The sequence below is a fragment of the Oxyura jamaicensis genome, chromosome 6 (assembly GCF_011077185.1).
Source record: "Oxyura jamaicensis isolate SHBP4307 breed ruddy duck chromosome 6, BPBGC_Ojam_1.0, whole genome shotgun sequence".
NCBI lineage: Eukaryota > Metazoa > Chordata > Aves > Anseriformes > Anatidae > Oxyura > Oxyura jamaicensis.
In genome coordinates, this window is record NC_048898.1 from 20,792,704 (window position 1) to 20,818,629 (window position 25,926).

The 25,926-nt window shown below is 37.4% G+C and overlaps 1 protein-coding gene across 1 annotated transcript; it reads right to left on the minus strand.

Annotated features, from left to right (window-relative positions):
• Positions 1-3,477: 3,477 nt before the first annotated feature.
• Positions 3,478-25,128, minus strand: LOC118169143. The gene is made up of 12 exons (XM_035330163.1): positions 24,926-25,128; positions 24,037-24,113; positions 17,412-17,487; positions 14,295-14,426; positions 13,322-13,445; positions 11,109-11,169; positions 10,959-11,005; positions 10,416-10,491; positions 9,332-9,433; positions 7,784-8,713; positions 6,857-6,967; positions 3,478-5,624 (listed from the first exon to the last, which is right to left on the minus strand). The coding sequence occupies exons 2-12, from the start codon at positions 24,063-24,065 to the stop codon at positions 5,315-5,317; spliced, it is 1,998 nt and encodes a 665-aa protein (XP_035186054.1). The 5' UTR covers positions 24,066-24,113; positions 24,926-25,128; the 3' UTR covers positions 3,478-5,314.
• Between the last annotated feature and the right edge of the window lie 798 nt (positions 25,129-25,926).

Consider the following 25,926-nt stretch of genomic DNA (forward strand, 5'->3'; position numbering starts at 1 on the left):
TACTCCCTGTCATTTTCATTTCATTTTCACATTCCCTTCCTTTTTTTCCTTTTTTTCCTTTTTTTTTCTTTTTTTTTTTCCTGTCCTCCTGCCCCACCCCTATTGCCTTCTCACCTCAGGAGAAAGGGAAATGTTGTGGCCTGCAACCAGGTTGCTTTCCCACCTGCTTCCTGGTGACTGGTCCCATGAGCAGAAGAAAGAGATCTGCATGTTTGGTGCTTGCTAGCCACTGGAACCAGTAAAGAGAGTGGTCCATTGATGAGCTGGATCAAACATGAGTTGGCCTGGAGGGGAAACACACACCACTGGTTGGTAATAGCATGAAAGCAATTTCTTTTTGTAGGCACAAACGTTTTAAGTAAACTGCTATTCAACAGCCAGGTTTTCATATCTCCTTGCTGAGACCCTTTGAGGGGATTCATTCTTTCTTTCCTCACAAACGTTGTTTGTGTTTCTGCACGTCTCATGTGACACATCTCAACAGAAGGACCTGATTTTCAGAAGTGAGTGCCCAGATCATTGAACAGCCAGTCCTCACACAGTAGTTGTATGTGTGCGCCCCAAATTTGAATCTTATCACATCACTTATCACACATTAAAAAAAGCCTGCAGCTTGCTAGCAGCTACTTTAGAACAGGAAAGGATCCTAATTGTGTTTGGGGCTTCTTGTTTCTTGTGGGTCATTTACCTTTTGCTCCAGCTGAGAGAAAAAGTCACATGCAAGCCTTTCTAGCCCTACTTAGCTTCACTGCCTGATGCAAATCAGGCTACCAATTAAATCTTCACTTCAGGACAGTAACAGTAAAGGAGTTTTTATGTGAGGTCAGAGTTCAATAGTTATAGATACTAAAACCCTTACAACTCATTGTATGCTACCTCTCGATTTTCTGAGTTGCGTTCTTCGACATTTCACACTTGATGCTGTGGGAAACCAACCCTGTCCATCAAAGACCCACTTTTTATTGCTATGCCATAGTACAACAGGTATTTCTAGGTTCATTGAGAACATACATAAAAGAGTCCAACAAGATTTTATGATGTTACTGCAGAACTATGTAAGATACAAGAGAAAAATATTGCCAATGTAATACAATATTCAGTTAAAAAAATAATCATTTAATTTCATTTTCTACCATGTGAATCAATTAGTAATTGAATACTACAGATGCTAATATGCAGAGATGACTCAACTGTGGAATTTGAGATAAATGTCAGTAACAGTTTGCAATGTATTATGTGGGTTTAGCTCTGCCTTATTCTGTTAGGAACAATAGGGGAGAAAAGACTTATCCTAAATTCTAAAAAAAAATATTTATAAAACCACCTTAGGCTATTCCCATGTAGTCATCTCAAAGCAATTTGTGAAAACATCTATTATTTTTGCTTGAAAAGAGGAATCCAACATAGTTATTAAAGTGATTTTTATTTTGTCAAATAGCAGGAGTTACACTATCTGACTGCTTGGACCTATAGGGTTGGTCTCAAATGCTCTGTCATCATATTGTGCTAACTTTCAAAGGCTGTCTTAGGGGACGTCTTAAATCCATTGCCCTCTTTATGGCTGGTCTTGAAAGGGCATTTTAGCCAGCATTGATTCCATATTTGTCAAAGTAAGCATGATTATTCAAGTATAAATTTCCATTTCTACCCATCTGGGGAAACCACCAGGCTTATAAATCATTCATGGCTGGGTAACTACTGAGGCGATCATTTGTAAATTCATGTGGTACATACATCATCTGTTCATTATCAGTAGCCTGGCTTTTCAGAGTCCTGCTCAAGCTTTGTACTGTGGGTGATGGTCAGAATTTCTGAGTAACTACACCAGGGATGCAGAAATGCCCGGTATGTCTCCACAGGGATACTGAAATTATACCTGATAGATGCCCTCTTAGTTCAGAGAGAAGCCACTCAGGATCCTATGTGCTTCCTTCTATAAAATATCCTGTAGTATTAGGGCTGGCAGGGGTATCCAAGTCTTCATTATTTCCCTTCAGGGAAAATAACTGGAATGAGAAATATCAAGTATAATTGCAGAAATATAGAACCACATATTTTTGTAATAATTATAGCCAAATAATTTTAGACACAAAAAACATTATATGAACTACTTGTACCAACTAGTCCAAAAAATGGGCTGCTAAACAAGCATCTTTTACTTACTACGTAACGTTTTAAAAGTTTTTGTAAATCCTAATAGAGAATACGCATCATTGTGCTGAAGGAAAATATCCTTACTGGTTAACTTTCTACACTTTCTGTACCAATGGCTCCTAGTTTGAAGAAGACCATGCCACCAAACTATTAATTATGCATGCTCAGGTGATTTTTACAGATGATCTATATTGTCGACATCTGGTTGCAGATCCAGCTGCTTGGGGCAGCTTGGACCCAGCTGTTCTACTACTATGGAAGCAGCATGTGTGGCATGGAGCCCTGTCAAGGGGAGCCACTTCAGGTACATCCACACATAAATTTCCAACATCAGGAGCACCTAGCACATCCTTTTCATATAACGTAGCCAGTTGTACTCCAGCCAAACTAGTAAGCTTCAACTGAAGGTAGTCTGTGGTAGATCACTTCTCTGTGCTCTGGGAGGCTTTCTGAATTACAGCACTGTGCACACAGAACATGTAGTTCTGGTGTAACTTGTAGGTGCTGTGTCCAGAACACTAGTAAGCAGCTACATGTGCACTGGTTACAACATTAAGAACCATCTAGAGACTCCATTAGGGAAGATGTTGGCTGTATTAGTAATCACAGCATGTTCCCTGGCAATAGAATGCAATACTCAATACTAACAAACTGTTGGAAGGTTTTGGTCTGTGCTGCTAACACTCTCCCTAACAACTCCTGGCATATTTCAAGAGATAAGACACATTTCAGGGACCATCCCTGAATTGCAACTGTCTTACTGTGGTTTAGAACTAACTAGCACAAAGATGCTAGTTATCTCATATCAATTGGCCTCAGTGCCTGGGAGCTTTTCCAGATTGATTTAATGTAGTAACATAAGTGGAGCTTGAGAAAGCTTATTTGGCTTTGGGCTTGAAATGGCCCTTTGCAGATGTTCCTCAGCTAGACAGCTGAAGGCGGCTAAAAGGCTCCCAAACACTGGAGCAGCATGCAAACTCTCAAACAGTCTTGCAGGAGCTGACCAAGGACTGGTGATAGCTAGCACCCCTCCTAATTCCTTGCAGAGCTACCACATTTCACTCTGCACTGAACTTTCTTTCCAGTGCATTCATGAGCTTTTCAGGTATCCAGGGAGTCCCAGCAGCTCCAGCCTGTGAAGATTGACTGTAGGGTTATTTCAGTCCTAGAAACTTAATTCAAATCCAAAACGAAATATATAAGGAGCAAGTTATCTGTTCTTTATTCACTTTATGAATACTGTATACATAGTGTAAAAAGAGAACAAATGCTTGTAACACCAGTCCCTAACTCTTACTTCTCTCATGAAGAATACCAGGAAGGTTTTTGGTTGATTTTGGTTTATTTTTAATCTGGCAATACAGTAGCCCATGTTGCAGATCTTCCTTGCCCCCAAATAAGAAAGCATAAATACTTTAACACTCATTTTAAAAAATAGTAAGCAAAGGAAGAAATGTTCCTTTTTCTTAACATTTAGCGCTTAGTTCCAAAACCAGGTTACCTATAGAGAACTTCATTCCTGAGAGAGTGTTAATGAGGCTCACAATCCCAGATTTAATGGGAAATACTATTGACTAGCTGCTGTGAAAATGAAGGAACAATTTGGCTTTGTTCATTATACAAAGTAAAGTTGCTCTACTAGTTGCAAAGGCAATGAAATATCTGCACTTTGAATTTATATGCAAAGAATCCTTTGATTTTTGGAACTTTCTGCATGTGTTACAAATCAACAGGAATTGCCAGATGTTCCACACTTCTCAAGTCAAGTCCTTATTTAGTAGCCATAGACCCATGAATTCAGAAATCTGAGTTTCATGGTGCTAGTTAAAAAGCAAAAAAGGTCTGTGGAGTTCTTACTCTGAACACCATCTTTTTGGAGTTTTCTAGTGTATACTTCCACCCTTCAGCTTTATATTTCACATTATATTTAGCATTTATTTCAGTTATCTTAATGTCATAGTCTAGGTTCATCCTTCTTTCCCTGTAGCATTTTAAAAACATCAAAATTATTAAGATATAGTAATATTGAAAAATGTCAAAATTTTGGTTCACTTAAGTATTACATTAATACTGTTATCTGTCCTATGAACTAAGTAAGATCTGCTTAACAGAATTAGGAGCTGTTGCTGCCACTGTGCTGCTGCTGGCATGAATTCAGTTACTGTTTGTTGCGCTACCTTCCAGAGACCCGATGAAATGGTAGAGGAGACCATTCCAGTGCAGGACTCTAAAAGTAACTTACCTAAAGAGGTTATTCTTCCATTCTGATTACTCTGCTGTGCTGTAAAAAAGAAGCCAGTAGAAAACAGAAGTGGAGAATGAATGAGACACATTTGACTGACAAACAGGAAGGTGTAAACACAAAGGCGCAGGTAATCTCGGCCAGTTGAGGCAGGCAACCTGTTGATACATGACCTGCCTCATTTGGATGTGTTGCTGAGAAAATTGTGAAATTCACCTGCACTGGGCTATTCTGAAGCATTTATAATCTGTGGGATCAGGAAAAAATACACAATTAGGATGAGATATTCAGAATGATGAAAAGCAAGTTTCATATTTAGACTATTCAAACTCCAGTTACCTCCAAGTTATTAGCAATCTGGGAAAAAATCTGCTATGGAAAACAGCACACCTACATCAGTTGATGGTACAAAAAAATGGAAGAAAACTGCCATGTCACAGACATTGTTAGCAGTAATCGTTAGCAATAATAACAAACTGCTATTATTAAAGGATGAAGTTGACATACATTTGTTTCATTAATTTCATAGTATTTTTTCTATAATCTCAATGCTAGTCTATGTGATGGTATAGTATTTTATTATGACTCTTGCATCCTGAAATTACATACATTTTAAATAAATGTAAAACAAAAGACAATTACAATCACTCAAAGTTGTATGGGTTAAGGTACAGGGCTCCAACTTTGCTTAAAGGAATGACTACTTTCATTCCATGTGTACTGAGACCTTGTCTACAAACACAGTGAACAAGTACACTCTAATAAATATAAAGAACCAAACATCAGTAGAATTTGATCTTACAACAGAGACGAGTTCTCTACTACTGAAATTTGCATTTTCCTAACTTAAAAAAAATCCACATACAAAGCAAAATAGGTAAACAGAAGTCTAAGCTGAGCAAACATTGTCCTTTGTATTCAGTGCCAGTTGTAGCAGTCTCTTGGAGGTAAATCATAATTTCTCTCTTCCTCTTCAGGTCCATAATCTAATGGCAGACCATAATTGTAATCAACTGTTACAACTGGTAATCTTTTGCCATGTTCCATCTCTCTGGTAGGTTCACCTTGAAAAGTTTTTCTTTCATAGTCTATTGAACTACCTTCCTGGTGTACAGATGAAGACGGATTCATTGTACGTGAAGAATATGGTGCAAATCTGTTTTTTCCTCTGTTAAATTCATCTGAAGGATGTACTCTCCTATTGTCTTCTGGACAATTTGTTCGATTACTGTAAGAAGAGCAAATATACACAATGAAGTCTTTACAAATAAAACAGTTAATTTATTGTCAGTGGGCACCACTATACTTGCCTAACTCTAAACCAACAAATATTCAGTCTTATTTTTGTTTATACCCCCTAAAATTAAAATCTTCTCTAGTAGATGTCACAAACATTTATTTTTCAATTCTAGCAATTAAATTTAAATCTCTTCATAGCAGGTAACTCAACTAGAAAGTACTTTGTTTCAACTGCTGTTTCTAATTAAAAGTGCTCATTTATTGAAGGTTTCCTAGGGTCCATTTTTGTTCCTGAACCTGTGTTTTCATTTTTGGGAAGAATATGTAACAGTAGCTCTCTGGTAGATAGTCTCAACAGGCAATATAAATACATCTCAAATTATTTTAATTATGTATTTTTCTGTGATAGATGAATCTACAAAATATTATATATACGCTTTTTGTTTTGGATTCTCTTTACTCTCAAGCACATTGCATACTTTGTAAAGTGGAGTATAAAACCAATTCAGAACGATCTTCATAATTTTAAATCTTCACCTTCACTGAACCATAGATTAATTTCATTAGAAGGGATCTCTAGTAGTACATATTCACGCCACTTGCTCAAAGTAGGTTACATTAGATAAGGTTGCATAGAGACCACGTCCAGCTGAATTCAGCGTATTTCAAAGGATGGAGATTCCACAGCTATTCGGGACAACCCATTTCAGTGTCTGACTGTCCTCAAAGTAATACTTATTTTTTTTCTATTCAGGTTACAGAAGTTCCATTAGTCCAACAGGAGTCTGTTGCCCCTTATCCTATCACTGTGCAACACGAAGAGTCTGCCTCTCTCTTCTTTATACTGTCCTTACCATGTGGTAGACAGCAGCTAAGAGTTCAGTACAGCATCTGTACTTCAACTTTTTTGCTTACTGCAAATGTTTTTTTTGTATTTTATAGTAAGCCAGTTTGACCTGTGATTTTCATGCTAATGACTCAAGCTAAGGATTCTCAAGCCATTTTATATTGACATTCAAGCATGATATGGATGGACTACAATTAAGTCGTGTCATTTGCACAGTGTTCAGATTTGATAATTTAAATTGCATTTAAGCAAAAAAAAAAAAAAGTAAAACCAATTTTTACACTGTACAGTTATTATTATTATTTTTTGGTTCAATTCTGAAGGGATTAAAATATAAAGTTAAGTCTGAAAACAACATGAAATCTGTTATTTACCTATAGCTTCTGTTAAACTCATCATTATCAGACCCGTAATCTCTATGAAGTGAAGGAGATGAGGAAAAATGAGGTTCTGGTACATTTTCATGGGAAGAAAAAGATTGACTTCTGAAAATAATTGCAAGAATTGCACGTTAAGAGGAATGCAAATTATTTCAGGCCTTTGAAAAGTATTAATTAAAATTATTTCAAATGAAATTTTAATAGAAGTTTCTTTAACTTTATTAGTTCAACATGTCAAAATATTTCTTGGTAATGATACACTGTCCTCTGTTTCACCTGTACAATGAAAACAATTAAATCAGGCTTTACTGGCAAATATCTGAACTATGTTCTGAAAATATTTAAAAATATTTTTTTATCTATGTCAGAAACTTAACTACTGAATCCAGCAGGTTTAGTAATAAGTGGTGTATGTATTTGGGAGAATATGATGCAAGTTCAGAAGCAAAGGGATTTCCAGGAAATTATTAATTCATGAAATAAGCGAAAGTCAGACTTCCTTTTAGCATCAGTGCTTATCTCAGTTTGACTGAGGACATAAATAAAATTTCATGTCCTCTTCTATCTTGACGATTGCTGTTTAAATCTAAGTTTCTATACAAAACAAAGTGGGACAAAGTTTTGTTTCAAGCTGAGTTTGAAAAAGGTAAAACAAAAGCTTCAATTTAAAAAAACACAATCTTCTAGTTTAGGAAACATTGGCTTTCGAAATTACAACACTCCACCTTAAGCCAAATCCTTCCATAAGTCAAAATAAAAGAGTTAATTAACTGATCATTTATGTATTATTTTAGAAGGATTATTGTTTCAAATTTCATATATATTTATATATCAAAGAATTAATTTGAAATTTAATTTAAAAGTGCTGAGCTCTACACTTTTTCTCTCTAATTCTGGCCTTACAACTAAAGTGTGATTTACCTGTCTGAACACCATTCACGTGGCAAGTCATCGTGACCAGGATGATCATGGAAAGGTCTTGGCCTTTGTCCTTGCCCTTTATTAACATAATCAAAATCTTTTAACTGAGGCTGTTCCTGTAAGTCATCATAAGGCTGACGGTCATGAAAAGGTCTGTGCCTTTGTCCAGCACCTTTATCATCATAATTTTCTAGTTGCATCTCTGTTTGCAAGTCGTTGTGCGGTTGGTGATCACGGAAAGGTCTCAACCTCTGTCCATGAGCCTGATTAACAAATTCAAAATCTCCAAGTTGCACCTGTGGCTGTAAGTCATCCTGGGACTGATAGTCATGGAAAGGTCTTGGTCTTTGGCTAGGACCTTTGTTGACACAATCTAACTCTTTCAACTGCATTGGAGTCTGAAATTCATCATGAGATTGGTGGTCATGGAACTGCCTTCGTCTCTGTCCACGGCCACGGCCCCTGCTACCAAAATCAAACTCCTTTGACTGCATATCTTCCTGCAAATTGTTATGGGATGGATGGTCAGGAAAAGATCTCTGCCTTTGTCCACGGCCTCTGTTAAATTCAAAGTCCCTTGAATGTCTCTCTGCCTGTAAATCATCATGGAACTGGTGTCCATGAAAAGGTCTCAGCTGTTGTCCAGCTCCCTTCTTACTGAAGTCTAGGTCCTTGAGCTGTGTATCTTCTTGGTAATCATCATAAAACTGGTGATCAGGAAAGGGCCTTCGCCGCTGTCCTGGTCCCCTGTTGTAGTCCAAATTTCTCATCTGCATTGGTGCTCTTAAATCATCTTGAGTCTGATGGTCATGAAATGGTCTTCGTCTTTGTCCAGCTCCCTTATTAATGAAATCGAAATCTCTCAGTTGTATCTGTCCTTGCAAATCATTCTGAGAGTGTTCATCATAAACTCTTAATCTTTTCCCACACCTGCAAAGAATTTCTTTCTTAAATAGAACATCTATACTCCTAAGTACAAGTTATTAATGAAAGTAAGCTTTTTTAACTGAGGACTGATGTGAAAGACATTGCAAGTAATATATATATGTATCACAGCTACTAAGAATCTAAACAGTAAGAAAGATTATAAAACTTTTAAACAATGTCATAATAGAAGCTGTGACAAGCATTCAATTGTAATTCTATAGTGCTTGTTCAACAGGCAAAAACAGTGATTCCAAATTAATTACAAATAATTGCAGACAACTGAAGAATAATAAAGAAGGAACTCTAAAATTCTCCCAAGTAAACTAATTACTCAGCAACTTCTAATAACACAAATTCCCTGTCTTCCCTTTATCTCTTCAATCTTTTTCATATTCTGTAAATATAATTTGCAGGAGTACACTATATTCATGTAATCTCTTTTAAATTAGAATATTTATCGTACTTTCAATGTTTCAAAACACCATACCTAGTTGTTAAAATCAGTTGACCTTCTTGTAACATTGTAATGAATTGCTACTTAGAAACAACACACAGTAATAAATAATCATCTTCCCCACTCCGGGGAGGTTTGGCTTTTCATTTCACATTTCAGCCTATTACCCCTCAAAATCTTCATTTGGGAATCGTTCCACAGGTCCTTCCATGGCACGTGGAGGAGGAACAATATCCTCATCTGAATCCCATACATCCATTCCAAGGTTACTAGGAAGAATAAAAACAGCTCATATAAGCTCCTTTTTTTAAAAAAAAAATTATTTAAACACACTACTGAGAGAGGAAAAAAACAGAAAGATTCTTCAGTTGAGAATTACAGCAATTTTTGGATGTTAAATTAAAGTTACAGGTATTCATGATTTTCCTATAGAACTTCAATCTCGTAAAAATAGTTGGTGGAGCGCTGCAGAGAAAGCAAAAAGAATTCCTAAACTTCATACATTTGGAACAACATCCAAAATATGAGACAAACACCATACCTATTCAAAAATGTGATATGGGACCAACTTAATCATAAAGTCTGTAAAGCAGTGATAGCATTAAAACAAGAACAAAGGACATTCAATTAAACTAGGACAACCCAAATCACTCATATATAATTTTAAAATCAATTTAGTGCTACAAGTTATCATTGGTACAAATAACTTAGTAAGACGGAAAGGTTAGCTGTTCTTAGGTACAGTAGGGTGTGGATGTGATAAAAATAAAATATTTCTTATGCATCCATATAGTCTACTATGAGCAAGAGAGCTGAGAACAATCTGCCACTCTGAGTAGTTTTTCCCATACTGTATTTTCGCCCTAGAACTGTTATATTATTTTTTAAATATCTGATTCTACCAACAACAGCAGGCAGACCAGCACTTGTAATGAAATTTTTGCAGTGGCTCTTTTCAATTTATAGTGATAGAATACAGACTAAGTATAGTTGGAATAGTACAATACAACTACAACAATGCTCAATAGGACACATCAGATTACAAAAACATTTTGAACCTCAAAAGATAAACAAAGGAAGTACACTGTATTTCATGCTATTCATATCAGAAGTCTTGCAAAATATGCATGGTTGTATATTAAATGTTTAAGAGGGGGTTAATTCTGGCTTATGAATGTAAGTGAATTCTTCAAAATACCAGTAAACATGCTGGAAAATCTTAAGCAGTAAAAAAAAAAAGCTTTAGCTTACCTTCTCATTGGCTGTGTTCTGAGATCTGTGAGATATACAAGACCATCTATTTGATGACCTCTAGCATCACCAAAAGCTAAAGAAAAAGAGATGAGAGTCTAATGAAACACAAGCAAACTGAGCCACAAAAATATGAAAAGGCAGGTTTCTGTTGACCTCGAGATTCTGAATTTGAAAAAAGTAATTTGCATTCATACTAATGCTGAAGTATTTAATAGTATAGCAAGCTGTGATCATTGTAGCTTTTTTTATTATTATTATTTTAAACAACCAAAACTAGTAGTGGTAGCAACCTATGACTGAAATCCCCTTCAAAGAAAAAAAAAAAAAAAAGTTAAGCAGCTGAAGCATCCTCCTATAGTGCAATTTGCTATGCTCAAAACTTGTTTGGAACAGAATCAACCGTCAGAGAAATCTTCTGTGGAAATCAGCACGAGATAATTATAAGGATAGTAAAACAGAATTATGGGATTTGTGAATACAATTGTAGTTAATTGTGAATTACAATTCGACATTTGCCTTAGTTCAAAGTGTATTAAATACCTTGGATTGCTGCCTCTGGATCCCAGCCTTCAACATCTATAAGATATCTGAAGAAAATCATGGTTAGATTTTTGTCCCAAAGGGCTTACAGACAAATATAAAGCCACTATCTTTTCTGAACACTGATTTTTGCTTTTATACAACCCTTACCTACATATAAGGTAGCCGGTTCTATTAATTCCATTAGTACAGTGGACACCAATAAGTTTCTCTATCAAAAAGGAAAACACAGACTTTAATAGTTCAGAAAATGAATTTACTATGAAATTAGAACAAGACAAAAAGTACTGTACTTTTTTAGTAAAGCAGTGATAAATAATGTTTGCTATTTACAAATTGATACTGTCACTCCTGTAAAATAACAGACACGTGGAGACAGTCTGCTGGACCTCTAGCAGCACTTAACTCACTACTTCCAAACCTGTGAAGACTGAGATTAACTCTGCAGCACACAGGAAAAAATAGAGGAATTATGTCAGTGAAAGCTGCCACCCTTCAGCCAGAACTTATCTTTCTTGAAACGTTTATACACATCATCTATAGACTAAAAGGAGAATAACTTATTTCTATTAGAGTATTTCAACTGAGATATTTCCAACAGAAATAGGGGAAACACTAATGTGGTGATCATGCAAGTGTTAAAACCTCATCCAGACTATCCCACACATCGATGAAAAAAATTTCAAAATAAAATACATAAAGAAAAGGCTACCATGATTGTAATAAACATAGAGCCTATTTAATGCGAAAGGACCTAGGAAGCTTATCTTATTTGGTCTGTAAAAACAATTTTGAGATATTTACAATGCCAGGGGATGGGGAACAATACCTAAAGCAAAGCTGGTATAAGAATGTAACAATATATTAATAGGTTGAGAGTTTGGGGTGAGATTTTAGAAGACAAACATCAGCAGAACAAAGATCAGGCAGGGAAAAAGTATTGACAGAAAGTTTTTGAAATGGACTTTGATAAATTTTTGAATGAGATACTCTGTAACTGTTTGACACAGAATAGGACAGTCATGCTATCATTTTATTGTTTATTCTAGGTTGGTGTCCTAACCTTTCAGAACTTATTAAAAATTATTTGTAAGAAGAATCTGAGAAATTTTAGGGGTAATCTGAAACAGAGGGCAAGTTACAATGCACAAGTTAACATAAAAATGAAAGTTCTCACACCTCTGTATTTATATAAATCCTGCCAAAACAGTCTTACTAGCTGGAACCGTAACAAATTTGGAATTCTCTTGATTCTGAGAATAATAAATAATTAGATTTAAATAAAGACTATGCTTTGTCCCATTAAAAGAATCACTGGATCAAAACAAGGAGGAAAAAAAATATTTCCAAGTAGGTTTCCTAAGGCCAAAAAAGAGCAAAGGAAGAACTTGCACATTAACTTTCTAAATAAGGACAAAACCATCTTCTTACGCTTTTTCATTTTCCCACCACTTCCAGTTTAGGCTCTCATACTTGAGATTTAAGTCAGAGCTCTTTAATTCTGCTTCAGACCTTCTGCTGCAAAACAACAGTTACATTCTGCAGCAAAAACTGTATGCACTTGGAAATTTGAACTGTATTTTCTCACAGAAAATACCAGAGTAACCATAGCAATTAGCATGAAAAAAGTCTGAAGGAATGGTTCTTCAATATCAGATAAATGAACAGTTAAAATCTGTAGCAAATAAAGTGAGAAGGTAAAAGCGGCAAACAGGCTGTGGCAAAGTGTTTGCAAATTTATTTCCCTGAAAAGCACATGTATCATTCCAGGGAGAATTGTACTAATGCAAAACCACTAAAACGGCAACAGATCCACACCATGGAAACACTCGTGTCTACAAAATGATTTTTAAGAATTGCTAGGATATGAGGGCAATAATGGGTTCATAATTCAGAAAACTGCTATGTGAGACTAAATGGGCTCCATGAGGTCGCCCACAAATACCAGTGCCCAGTGCTGTCAGAGAAACTCTGTGCTATTTAAAACATCCATAAAGGGCCAGCAGTTGTGACACTGAACAGGACAACTTGAGGACAACTTGAGTCAGACAGATAAAAGTCTTATTTCTATTGAGTACTATGTCAGCTAGGTGGAAGCAACTCATTTAAACCTTGTGAAACAGGTACTTAGAAGGTGGAGTTCAGGTGAGGGCATTCAACAAGCACTGGACAGGGAAGACTTCCCCAATACAATTACAGAAGTAAAATAAGAAAGCATAAATATAGCAGCAACAAGAAGTACTAAAAGGACAAACCTGAGATCCTAGATGTCTTAAAGAATCTACTGTAATTAATATATGATGAATATGATGAATTAACACCAAAATCTTTGGTCTTTTACAGCTTAAGATGTTGATATTTACCGTTTCCTGCATTTTCCCACAGGAATTTTCTGACCCACTTTTTGAACTGTAGGATAGTACCATTATCAGGGACTTCAAGTCCAACAGTGTAAAGTTTCTTGTACTGTACACTTTTAGGTAAGTCCTAGCAACAAGAAGGAAAAAATGGTGAACATTAGCGACATCTTGCATCAAGGGAAAACTTTATGCAATATCTAAAATAATGCCCATGAAAAACGGTAGTTGAAATGCTGCGTAGCAACTGAAAATGACCTTGACATGACTCTATAGAGACATGCTCTCAGAAACTACCGTTTGCATTTCTGTTGTGAAGACCTGATCTGAAAGAAGAGTTTCTACACAGGACTTACTATCCCTGACGATAATGCAGAACATTAACTAAAGAGAGCAGATTTCTATAATTCCACCCAACACATTTAACAATTATTAGCAATACTTACCCTTCCCAACAACAATCATGTACACACATATCTGCACCCTAAGCATGTCAAGTCGATATGCGTTCAAAGATTAACATTCAGTTATAACAATTGTATTTATTTTCCTTTTCAGTAGGAAGCAATCAAAATTGTTTGGACTATACAGGTAACAAATTTGAAACAAAGTAATTTTAAAATGCATACTTTTTAATGGTTTCTACTGAATATGAGTAAAGAAACTACTAAAAAAGCCCTCCTTGGGCATAAATGAGAATGTCTTCAGGATACAGGCTGCAAGTCTTCAGCATCTTTTCTGCAGTGCTTAGCGCTGAAGTCTTTATCCATTATTCTAAGCAACCATAATACAAATAAGCCACAAATGTAACTAGCTGGGGGAGAGAACTATTTCCTCTGTGATAAAACATTTGGCTTCAGTTAGAGCCACAAAGTAAGCTTAGATGGCACAACTTGTCTATTCAAGATGAGCAAATGCATAAATACGATAAAACAATAAAATAAAGTAGCTGCTGCCGTATTTATTATTCTTGTATTACCTTAACTTCGTAGTATCGTGTAGTGTATGTTAAATCAATAATTAATCCAAGCTCCACATTTAGGGCTTTCATTGCTGCAATTAAGTCTTTTGGTGTAAATTTCTGGGTTGGGGTAAGCCTCTGGTTAATTGCCTACAATTAAAATGGAAAAGAAAAAATTGCTTAACTTCTAATAACAAACCATTTGTAACATTCAGCCATTTTAAACAAGAAAACATCAGTTTATAAAAGGGAATGTTTACACTATCAAAACCATATCCATGTTTTATACAGATTAAGAAATGAAAAGGAACCAAATAACAACAAATCAAGAATTTGTTCCTATTCAGATGAAAAGGCAACAAAATGTGGAAGAAGTTCCATTTGCACAACATTAGCCAACATTATTTGAGTAAGTACTGATTTGACAGTAACGCTACAAAATGCTGCATATACATATATATATACTAATTTTTATATATATATATATACACACTGATCAAGTAACCAAACACAAAAAAGTAAAGCACCCTAACCCTCTTTCCCCAAAACTTATTGTACAAAATAAACTGTACAATAGCACAAAATTAACTGTGTATTTCACAAAAAAACATTGTGATGATTTGGGATATCAGAGTTCACTTATTCAAAAGGGTTTAACTTTCTCCCCAGAAATGTTATGCAAGCATTTTTATCCTCGCTTTATCTCTTGGCAGAATGTATTTGCATGTATAGAACTGGAAAATTATTGCAGGTGTAGCACTGGAAATACTAAGTAAGACTAAAATACAGTGGCTAAAAAAGCTGCATGTTGGTGAACAATGAATAATTAATTTCATTTTGACAGACACAGTGGAAAAATTGTTTACTCACCCTATTGTAGCTGTGGTTTTTGAAATGTGTTCTCCATTCTAGGTATGAAAATGCCTCATGCGCAAAACTGGATTTTCTCTGAATAGTGTGCTGTTCACTGTGAGAGCCTTTTGACACAGGCTCTGTTACAACCAATAAAGACAGTGGCAAAACAGACGCAGCAGCCTCAACCACCTCTCAGTTCCTTTGTCAATAAGAAATTCAAGTAGACTGTACTCAGAACTGATGGAAAGGAAGGCAGCCACAGACCACACACCTCTCAGAACCACAGATGCTAAAGGGTAACTAACTATTCCATCTTTTGACTGTACAGATTCTAATTTAAGATACTAGCAAGCAATTTAAGTCAAGATGAGAAACAGAGGCAGGAATTCTAAGTAAAGAATAAACAGCAGGACATTCCCAAGCTAATACATGATTAGGAAGCTTGAGCTAAAAAAAGTAGCGTAGAAAGCACATAGAAGTATTCAGTCCTAAGTATTTCAAAAATTGGTGTAGTGCTGTAACAGTGGAGGTTGTCTACGTTCAAACAAAATGAACAGTAGTCAGTTATCTCTCAGCTACTCAGCAGTGTTTTTAAATAAAATTTGCAACTGAACTTACTAACTTTGAGATGACAAAACACAAGTCTCCAAAGGTCTGTGACAGAACTTGAAAGAGTTTTTTCTTTTTCTGTGTGAACCCACACTTAACATCGAGGGGAAACACAATTTTAAAAAATAAGATAGCTGTAAACATATTGCTCGCTTGAGTAAACAGTCAAATGTGTTATGAAAGACTATGTATTGAAACAGTACTTGAGATTTTCTGAAAAACTCATCAGGAATTCTGCGAAAACGTCTACCCTTTTATGATCTCTGGCTTATGAGCTCCTTCCAGGCTATTGCAGAAGATACAGGGGAAGAGTGAGCTACAGGGGAAGTTGGTGATGAAGTATCTTTCTCTGAATCTGGAGAGACAAGGAACTTGAAAAATATGCAGTGAAAAAAATCCTGCCTAGAGCAGTATGTCTATGCAAAAAAATGGTGCTGGGTCAAGTGGAATTACAGGAGCTGCTGATGCAAAAATCTCTCCTACTTTATAATTAGCAAAGAAGCTAATTATAAATCTACTGAATCTCATATCCACCAATGAATAGATCTACCCTCTGGCAGTCTCTGGTAGAAGACACGCGGCTGTTGTGTGATCCATCAGTACCATGGAGAATATGACCAATATCAAGTCTGAGATCTTTGGTGTCAAAGCAATAAAAACATCATACTAAAGCTGTGTGAAAGCAGCTAAGGAAGTGAACACTGGGAGCATTCCACTTCAGCCATTGTTAACAGAAGTGAACTGAATGGTGACTGAAAACATAATGGGCATGAATATACCATAATAATAATTTTTTGTGTGCAGGCAAGCTACAGACAATAGCTTAGACAGAATATTTACTATTAACTGCTAAGATTATGTCCAGCTGTTGAATGTTAAAAGAGCTTTGAAACTCCTTTCCTGTGTATCTGAAGCAAGGATGTGTAAATTGCACAGCACTTTTAAATGTTAATTTATATCGAAGGGCAAATTTGCAACCCTATCCCTCGGTCCACCAAGGAACTGATAAATCAAAAAAAAAGACAGCCTCCACATTTTGTCCTGTCACAAAAAAAATGTAGAGAACTGGCTCAGTGTATTTAATAGATTAAGACTCCATCTTAGTAAGAATCTAATGGAGTTACTATCACATTAAGCAAATAAATCTACAAATATTGCATTTCTCCATATCACTAAAAGTTTTTGCTTACAGAACTGGTAGTCTGGATCTCTAATCTTAAAAGTACTGCAGTAGCTGGAATCTTTTAATAGCCTGATTTCTGTAAACTTGTACTTGGGCTTATATTGCCTGGATTGTAATTTGTATCATAAGCCCCTCCATAGTGATAATTGGACTTTTCTCATAACAGTCAAGAAAATATGTTAAATAAGATCATGAATTTAGGCCACTAAATTAATCAGTGATCAAATCAATTTTGCTGATTGGTTAGAAACAAGACTGTATGATTTTCAGAAGAATAAAAGAGTAACATCAAACACAAGCTTTAAAAGAAAGAGAGAAAAGAATATATTATGTACATAAAGCCATTGGTAGATGACTGGACTGATTTTTTAAAGATGACAAAATATTTTTTCACAAAACTTTCCAGAAGCTTGCATGAATATTAACGCTATTCATTACTTTTGCATTGTATTTCGTAGAGACAATCTGTAATTACTGTTTATACGTACCCCTTTTAAAGGTACTTTAAATGCAATAAATCTAGTTCCTGGTATAGGCTGTCCAACCGGTGTCAAGCTCCGCCATCTGCAATGAAGTAAACATTTATTATAAGTATTTTCAAACAACATGATTCAACAGAAGACGTGTAGCTCCATGTAAAACTTCTAAAATAAAGATATTTCCTCTTAGGATTAAAACTTTGGTAAAACAGTACATAAAAATAACACCTCTTTAAAATTATAATCGTTATTTCAAACTATGTGTATCTTACATATCAGGAAACCCTGCCATATTTAACACAGCTTTAATGTAATAGTTATTTAATAGTTCTCCAATCATAAATGATAGTTGTCGATTTTTTTTTTCTATGATGGGCCACGCAGCCCACTAGCATAATTTGTTAAGCTTTAGATTTCCAAACAACAGGACCCAATAGTTCTTAAATTCCTTGACCACATAATCAAGCAGTTGTAACTGATGTGCACAAGAGCTTAAAAAAATAACCACTTTAACCCTTATATATAAAATATATTTTTTTAAATCCATCATCAAATAATAACCCGTTTCACCAAGAAACTTAAGATTTTTTTAGAATCACTATAATAAATATTTGTTTTGTTATGGTATTACATATAAATACAATTAATAGATCCACATTCTTCTGGGATGAATGAAAGAGAGTTGCCTAGATGATGACAGAAGAATATCAACAGAGTGTTACTGCTGGACTGATCAGCTTATTTAGCATGCCACACAATTTACAGAAAGACACTCCTATTGTTTGCAAATCTAAAATCAGGAGCCATAATAAAAGGAATCTTTACTGTCCATAAAGCACTGTTATAAAGAAAATACTTCTAATACACATTGTGCATGATCGCTGTTATCATACAGTAGAGGTATGTCCCCAGATCTGCACTTATGCCACGAAGTGGTATTGAGGTATTGTCAGTACATTTGAAAAGTCTTTTTCCTTCCTTCTTTTCCAACTTCCAGAAAGCTTCATCCCCTCAAAATGTTAGGGCAGTACATACAAACAAGTAGTACAAATATAAAAAAATATAAAGTAAAGGGCTCAACAGGCAAAAATAAGTCTTTTTGTATTATAGCTGACAGAAGTTTTTCAACTTGGCTGAATCAAACACCTTTAAAAAGTTGCTTAAATAACAATGTTAGTTACTGTTGTTAGTTACTTAAATAACAATGAAACATTAAGTTTACTTTCACTAAAAAAATACAAAGCTAGACTTTGTTCACTTTGCAATACGTTCCTTTTTCAAAGCAACATCCTTCGCTGCACTTTCTCTTGGCACTTTGCAAAATATGAAGAATATTCCATCACACAAAACTTTACCAAAAATCACTTTAGTAATATGAAGATTTGCTACAACACTCAAAATGCTACTAATTCCAAAACCATGAAGGACTGGTGTTCACAAATTCTACAGTGCTCTTGAAGAAACCCTGGATGTATCGCATTTCAGAGATGCCAGTATTTTTAAAGAATATGAAAAATTTTATCTGAAAAGACAACTAACAGATCAATTTTACCTTCATTGAAGTGAATTACTAAATTTAGTTGTAAAATGCAAAAAACATCTTGTAACTGTTTCACTTCTCTTAAGACAGATTGTACATGAATCAATTAAGATCACAAAAAGTGTTAATATACAGAAAATATTACTGAATCTAACAAAAAAACACAACATAATGAAATATCGTGGTGATAAGAAATGCTCAATTAAAAAAAAAAAACAAAAAAAAAAACTAAAAAACCTGTGAAATCTGCCCTGCACATAGCTTGATTTTATCTAATTCATGTTATAAACCACTCCGTGATTCTGTGATCATCTTAAAAAGATACTACATGCTGTAGGCCATTTTTTATGTACATTTAATCTGAATTTCTGTTAAAATTAATGAGAAAATTAGGTTTAACAACAACTCCAGCCTCTTGCTATTTTTAATTACTCTGGAAATTACATGTTTAAAAGCAGTCTGAAGGAAGGCAGAAGTTAAGCCTCCCAGCCACAAAAGACCAATCAGCCTATGTAGAAAGACAGCTGGATATCATAGGTTAGAAAATCAGGTCTTCTTTAACCAGCTTTCTCTTGGAAAACCATGAGTGGAAATCTACAATGGTTATTGTAAATTCCAAGCAACTAGAAGCCAGCAAGAAGTTATTAAAGATTGCTCATAAATCTTATTTGCTATAATTAGTAATGTAACAGAAAGACTTTGCAAAATTCTCAACTTTTCATCAATCCTCTCTAGACTTCTGCAAAATCAGCAAGTAATGCAAATGCCGCTGGCAGCTCTATAGTAGAAAACGTGCAGAATGGTGGCAGGGCTTAAGTAAGACTCCTGAAGTCTGAATAAAGGCTGAAAGGACCAAAGGACCTTCAGGTCATAGAAACAGCAGTTACAGAACCAAAGACAAATAATATTTTAACAAGTACAAATGAGAATTATGACACACAATTTGTGTACTGCTTGAATGGAAAGAAACCCAGGAGTCAAAAGTGTTATTCAGAAGACTTGACAGGATCATCATTCCTGTAGCACTGATTAAAAGATAACAGAGGCTTGAGTTAAAAAACAAGCTGGATATGAAGTATGTAGCTGAAAAATGGCAGCAAGAGTTTCCTGAACAAGACAGCGGTGTCTCACTGAGACACAGACACATCTATTTCTGTGCCTTGAAACAGATCTAGGCATTTGCAATTATAGAGGGCATAGTTCTGCCCATAGAACTGATGGCATTCACATTAGAAAGATGTTGTGGTAAGATGGAATTACATTAACAGTTACATACTGTGCACACACAATACATTTATAATTAGAGAATTATTTCTTTAAGTTTTCAAATAGGTAAACAATCCATGGACTACACGCAGATCAAGATCTGAAAGGTAACAAAATGTAAATTATTTAATGATTTGCCTTTCCCAGTTCAGTATCATGTTCTGTCTTCATCACTTCCCAAGTACCATCAACTATCACAGAACTGAGGCAGAATTTTACCCATACAATTGTTTGCTTAACAATTCAGTTGTTTCTACAACTCTGAAGCCTGTTAAGAACGTCTTATAATTGTGAACCTACCTTGGAAAGTGAATTTCTAATCATTCAAACAGGATAATATAGTAGTTGTAGAGAAACTTGAGTATGAAATACCAGGAGCTGCAGCAACACCATTTAGAAAATACTAGTTGCCATCTCTCTTCCTTTTTGGCTACTGGTACTACATGATATACACACTGCTCTATTTTCCAAGTAGCTTCTATAGATACAACTGATAATAGTCTGTTGAAGAAAAGACTCCCCTAAAAGGTCTATACATCCTTTCAAGACAGAACACAATGCACTGGTCAAAAGCAGATGGAAGAGAACATAGAGAGCTGTTAATCATCTATTAAAACAGATTTCTCCCTTTGCTTTACTTCAGCCTGTGTAAGTGGGATACAAGTAAGTCATAGCTTGCAAAAAGAATAGTGAATGTGGATGTAAAACACAGGAGAACAGTCTCCTTCCTATATCAATAAGTAATTGCATAGCTTTGCATTTGTGGTGGTGTATTGAAACACTAAAGCTGTGCCTTAAGACCTGTATGGCAATGATACAATAGTTAATCAGGTATTACAAGTAGTTTCTGCTGATACCACCTTTTTAAAATGCAAACATGCCCAATAGTATGAAGCACTTTTACTTTACAATTAAACTCTCTCATTACTGTAATCTTTCTCTCCCATCCACCCTTGAACAGGCATTTTGTAGACTAAAACACAGAATCAGTTATCAGTCTTTAACACTGTTGTAAATGAAATGCTGATGTTTTTAATTCTGTACTAGAACAACTCAGTTAAAAAAGTATGTTCACAGTGCATAGGTAAAAATAATTAAGTTTTGTCCTTATAGTAAAAAGACCCCACTCCTGGGATTTTTTTAGACCCTTTAAGGAAAACATACAATAAGGTGGTATTTCTGCAGAAGCCTTTCAAAACTGAAAACTGACTTTATTAATTATACTCACAGTAGGACTTGGGATGCTGATGCGCACGCATATATAAAGCTGTAAAACCATCACAGCATTTTGCAATAGTTCATTAGATGGCTTGAACTCCCTCTACTGGCTAGTTCTCCCCTAAAACACCATCATACACAACTACTTAAGGACAACACTGTTTCAGACACTATGAATAACTTGAAATTGATACCATGATAGAAACTGCAATGGAACATATCAGAACAGATTCCATCTTTTATAATACATCTCGTTTTGTTATAAAATTATCTCTGTAGTGTGACTTTATAGGACTGAGACTGCAATGGATACTGCACACCTTATCTCTGCTCTGAGACTTTACTGGGAAAAGGGAGAAATAATTATTACTATGAAGGAGTACAGGAAGTCTTACTTCCAGTCTACCTCCTCCTCCCACTGCTGGAGCAAAGACTGTGCAAAAAGCATAACATCAGACATTCTGGTCAAGGACAGAGACACAAGAACAAGAGTTGGCCAAGAAGAACAAGTTGTAAGACTTTACTGCAGATCTAGTGGTGAAATTGAGTATTAACGCTTCTTTAGGTCCTGAGTACACTCGGAGTTCTGATACCAGCAAAGTTGCTCAGTGCTGAAACACAACCCTTACATGCAGGTAACTTTAGTTATGCTGCAGTCTTTGTATCATAAAAGTTGATAGTAATTAGTTTACAATTTTAAAGATTCTACCAGTTCTTGTTTAGTTGTGCTACCTCTAGCTAATTTACAGCTTAAGTGAAACCTCAAATTTACTGTATTGCTTTAATTAGCATAATGGAATTTGGATTAAAACTGTATAGAGAATTGAGGCAGTAATGAAAGACTATCTGTAAAAACGGCTATGTGTAGACTGACTTTCTTTTGCTTATCTGCTAAAGGGTTTCTCTTGCACTATCATTAAAAACAAAAAAAAATACTGCTAAGTTTACTGTTATTACAGTGCTGTGGTATGACTGAGGTTTTATCTCCATAGTAAGATACTGTCTGAACTGGTCCCTGTCCTATAGTGTACCACAATCTCACCTCTTCCAACAACTACTTCTGGGGTGAGTAAATTGCATGTGTAGCATCACCTAGATTAAAATTAGGTTTCCCTCATTTCTTTTCCAGGGCTCATTGCTATTTTTTTCCTGCTCTACTAATCTGATTCACAGAAAAAACCTACAACACACAGTGGTAACACAAGGATGACATCAATGTAGTGCTGCATGAGATGAGCAGACTGACAAGTCCTTTCACTTCTTTACTGCCCAAATCCTCACACTATGGATGTCTGGCCTGATTTGTTAATAGTATCAAAAAACACATATCTGTGTAAGTTGAAAACACTTCAGTATCATGACTAACAGGAGTATCATCAGTTAATTCTAGTTTTGCAACCAATTACTCTACAGCAGACATTCCTCTCCTTGAAAGAGGCACAGGTGTTAGTTTCTAAGCACAGAAGCCAAAAGCAGAGTCCACTGCTTCTTCCATACTTACAGAGGAAATGTATACAGCCTAAAAGCAGCTCCAGCTCAAACACAATGGGAAGAAGAAGGGATAAATAAGCACCTGATGCATGAGAAATGTTTTCATAATAATTTCTGTGTATGGAGAAAACAAACCTGACAGTTATTATTTCAGGCTTTCTCTGTTAATGCTTGCAAGCCTAACCCACTCCAGTTCAATCTTTTGTGTCCAATTTCTAACTGAATTTTCATAGAAGCTTAAGAAGCTCTTTCTTAAATTTTATTCTGATTTTAATCCCTGAGTTTGCCTGCTATGAAAAAATTCAGTTTCTTGAAGTTTCGCTTTTTTTTTTTAAAAAAAAAAAAATTTGCATAACTTTTGTTTCTACTCTTTGCTTTTAGACCACCGTATTTTACAGGAAATCATTTGTATTTTATTGCTCCTCCTAAGCATGTTAATGAACTCTCCCTGAAACCTGGATAATGTCCACCATTCCTAAAAAAAATAAAATATGCCTTTCTATCTCAACGCATACTTCTACCCAAGAAGTTTGTACCGCTATCAGCAGTAACACACAGGTTAAACTTTTAAACTTGGACTTCCTTTGACACTTTTTTTTAATAGAACCATGTTTGTTTTAAATGAGGCCATTTTGTGGTCCCCATATGCACTCCCACTCAAGTCATCAGAAAGCCAGTAGAATAGTGCTTTCTTATTTTCATTAAAACATTTTTGTTGACCTCTTGTATAATGAAACAAGAAAACCTACTGGATTGTCTTTCTGGACCTGAATGCTCTTGATCACATGCATGCAACCACCTGCTCCCATCTTATCTGCTCTTCCCCAACTCTTGGTAGCAAATGTGAGTAAGGACGGACCCCAGATAAGTATGCGCCTGAGGTTAAGGTTAGGAAGAAGGGACTCCATTTGGCCGATGAAGGAGATGTGCTCACAGACAGGTTTGAGCATTATACTCACCTAGGGGATGAAGGGCTGGGCTGTCTTGAAGATACCTACCTTACCTGGCAGTAAGTGGTGAAGATGCTTGTGGCAAGCAAGCGCCTGGGGCAGCGAGTGCCCCTTCTCTGTGGGCAGGACTGTGCCCGCTCCTGCCTCTCTTACTGTGAGGGATACTTACCCATCGGGGATAGTATTCTTCTTTACCATGCTGAAAGCAGGAGCAGGCAGAGCAGGAGACAACGGTGAAAGTGCGCACTGCAGCAAAGGAGAGAGAACCGCGCAGTTACCACGGTGCTAATCTCTTTCTGCATCAATGGGCCTTTTCACAGAGCTGACTCTCAAGGTAAAATAAACGCAGCTGTCAGCTCGAAGCCATCCTGAACGAGTTCTGCCGCTTGCAAGCTAACCTACTTTCTCCACGGCTACGGTACAAGAGGGAAAGACAACAACTCACCTCTCCTCTCCAGAAGCCCAAAAGAACAGGAGAGGAGAGGCGTCAGGTTGCTAACTCTAGCAGCAGCGCTGCAGGGACGGAGATCTTGCTGGCAGCCCCGCTGTGGCGGCTCGGAACAGCCCGCTCTGCCCCTGCGCTCCCGGAGCGAGAACTCTCGTCTCAACGAGCAGAAACTCCGGGCAGCTGCAAGAGGCGAGGCAGGCACCTCAGCGAGGGAAGGGCGAGCGCCTGCCCCGCTCTATCCCCTGCGGGTCCGGCACCGCCGGGTCCTGGGCACCGCCAGCACCCGCCGGGGCCAGGAGCCCCCCCTGCGGCGGAGGACCCATGCCCGCCGCTCCAGGGCGGCCGCGGCTCCCTCCTCAGAGTCGCCACCGAGGCGAGGAGCCCCGGGCTGGGACAGCTCGGAGGCAGCTGAGCCGAGGGGAGGGGAAAAGAAAGGGAAAAAAAAAAAAGTAAAAAAAAAGAAAAGCGAGACGAGGGCAAAGGGGAGGTCGCGGCCCAGCGGCGGGGGGGCGGGCTGTGGCGGGGGGGCGGGCTGTGAGGAGAGGGGTACGACTCGCTGACGGGGAGGGCCCGGGCGCCGGGGAGGAGCGGGACTGCGGGCGGCCCGTACCCTGACAGGATCCCCCCGGCGCGCGAAGGCTGGGCCAGGCTGGGCCGAGCCGGGCCGAGCCGGGCCGCGCGGCACCTTCCAACGGGGCGCCACTGCGCCTGCGCGCCGCCCGGCCCAGCTTCGGCGCGGGGGGCAGGAAAATGGCGCCGGCTCCGCCACAGCCGGGACGGCCAATCGCGAGCTGCTGCGCGTGCGCGGCGGGCCCGGCGGCACACGGGGGAGCCTCGGGCGCATGCGCGCCGCTTGAGGGGGGGCGGTGAGGCGGGGTGCGGCGCGGTTGGGGCGAGGTGTGTGTCGAATCGCGGCATGTCGTGTGTCGCGGGGTGCCGCAGCTCGGCAGGGACTCTGAGGGGTCGCGGCTTTGGGCTCTTCCCCTCGTTCCCACCGCGTTTGCTTCTCTTCTTCCTCGTTCGCCCTTGTTTTTCCAGTGACCCCCCTGCTGGACCGCCAGCCTCGTACGAGCTCTTCAGCTCCCTCCAAATGTCTTGTTTAAAACACGTAGGTAGTTGGTAGCTTGGGGGTTGTTAGCGTTCAGATGCTGCGAAGTGATATCAGAGTTCGTGCACTTTCTGTTTGTTTCTTAATAGGATGCCGGAGTTGAGTCTCCTTGTGGAGAAGTTCCTTACCATCCGTTTGATGAGCCCGCTTCTTAATTGCAGAGCTGCAATGTAGAATGAAATCGTTGTGCTGGCGTTAGGCAACAGCACAGCCCCTCTATTTCTGTGTGTCAAGGCAGTACAAATATTTTTAAGACTGGTATATTGCGTATGTCAGCAGTCTTCTTATAAAAGGTTAGTGTACTGAAGAAACAGCCATCCTTTGTGAAATGTACGTGTTAGTTTCTTATTGTCATTTTCACTCCTGTATTTCAAACTTTAAAGCGTTGCTTATATAGCTTCTGGTTTGTTTACTCAGCTGGACTGAATCTGCTCTGAAGCAGTGGCCCTTTTCAGACTATACATGTTAAACCACCTTTGTTTTTTAATGCAGACACAAAACAA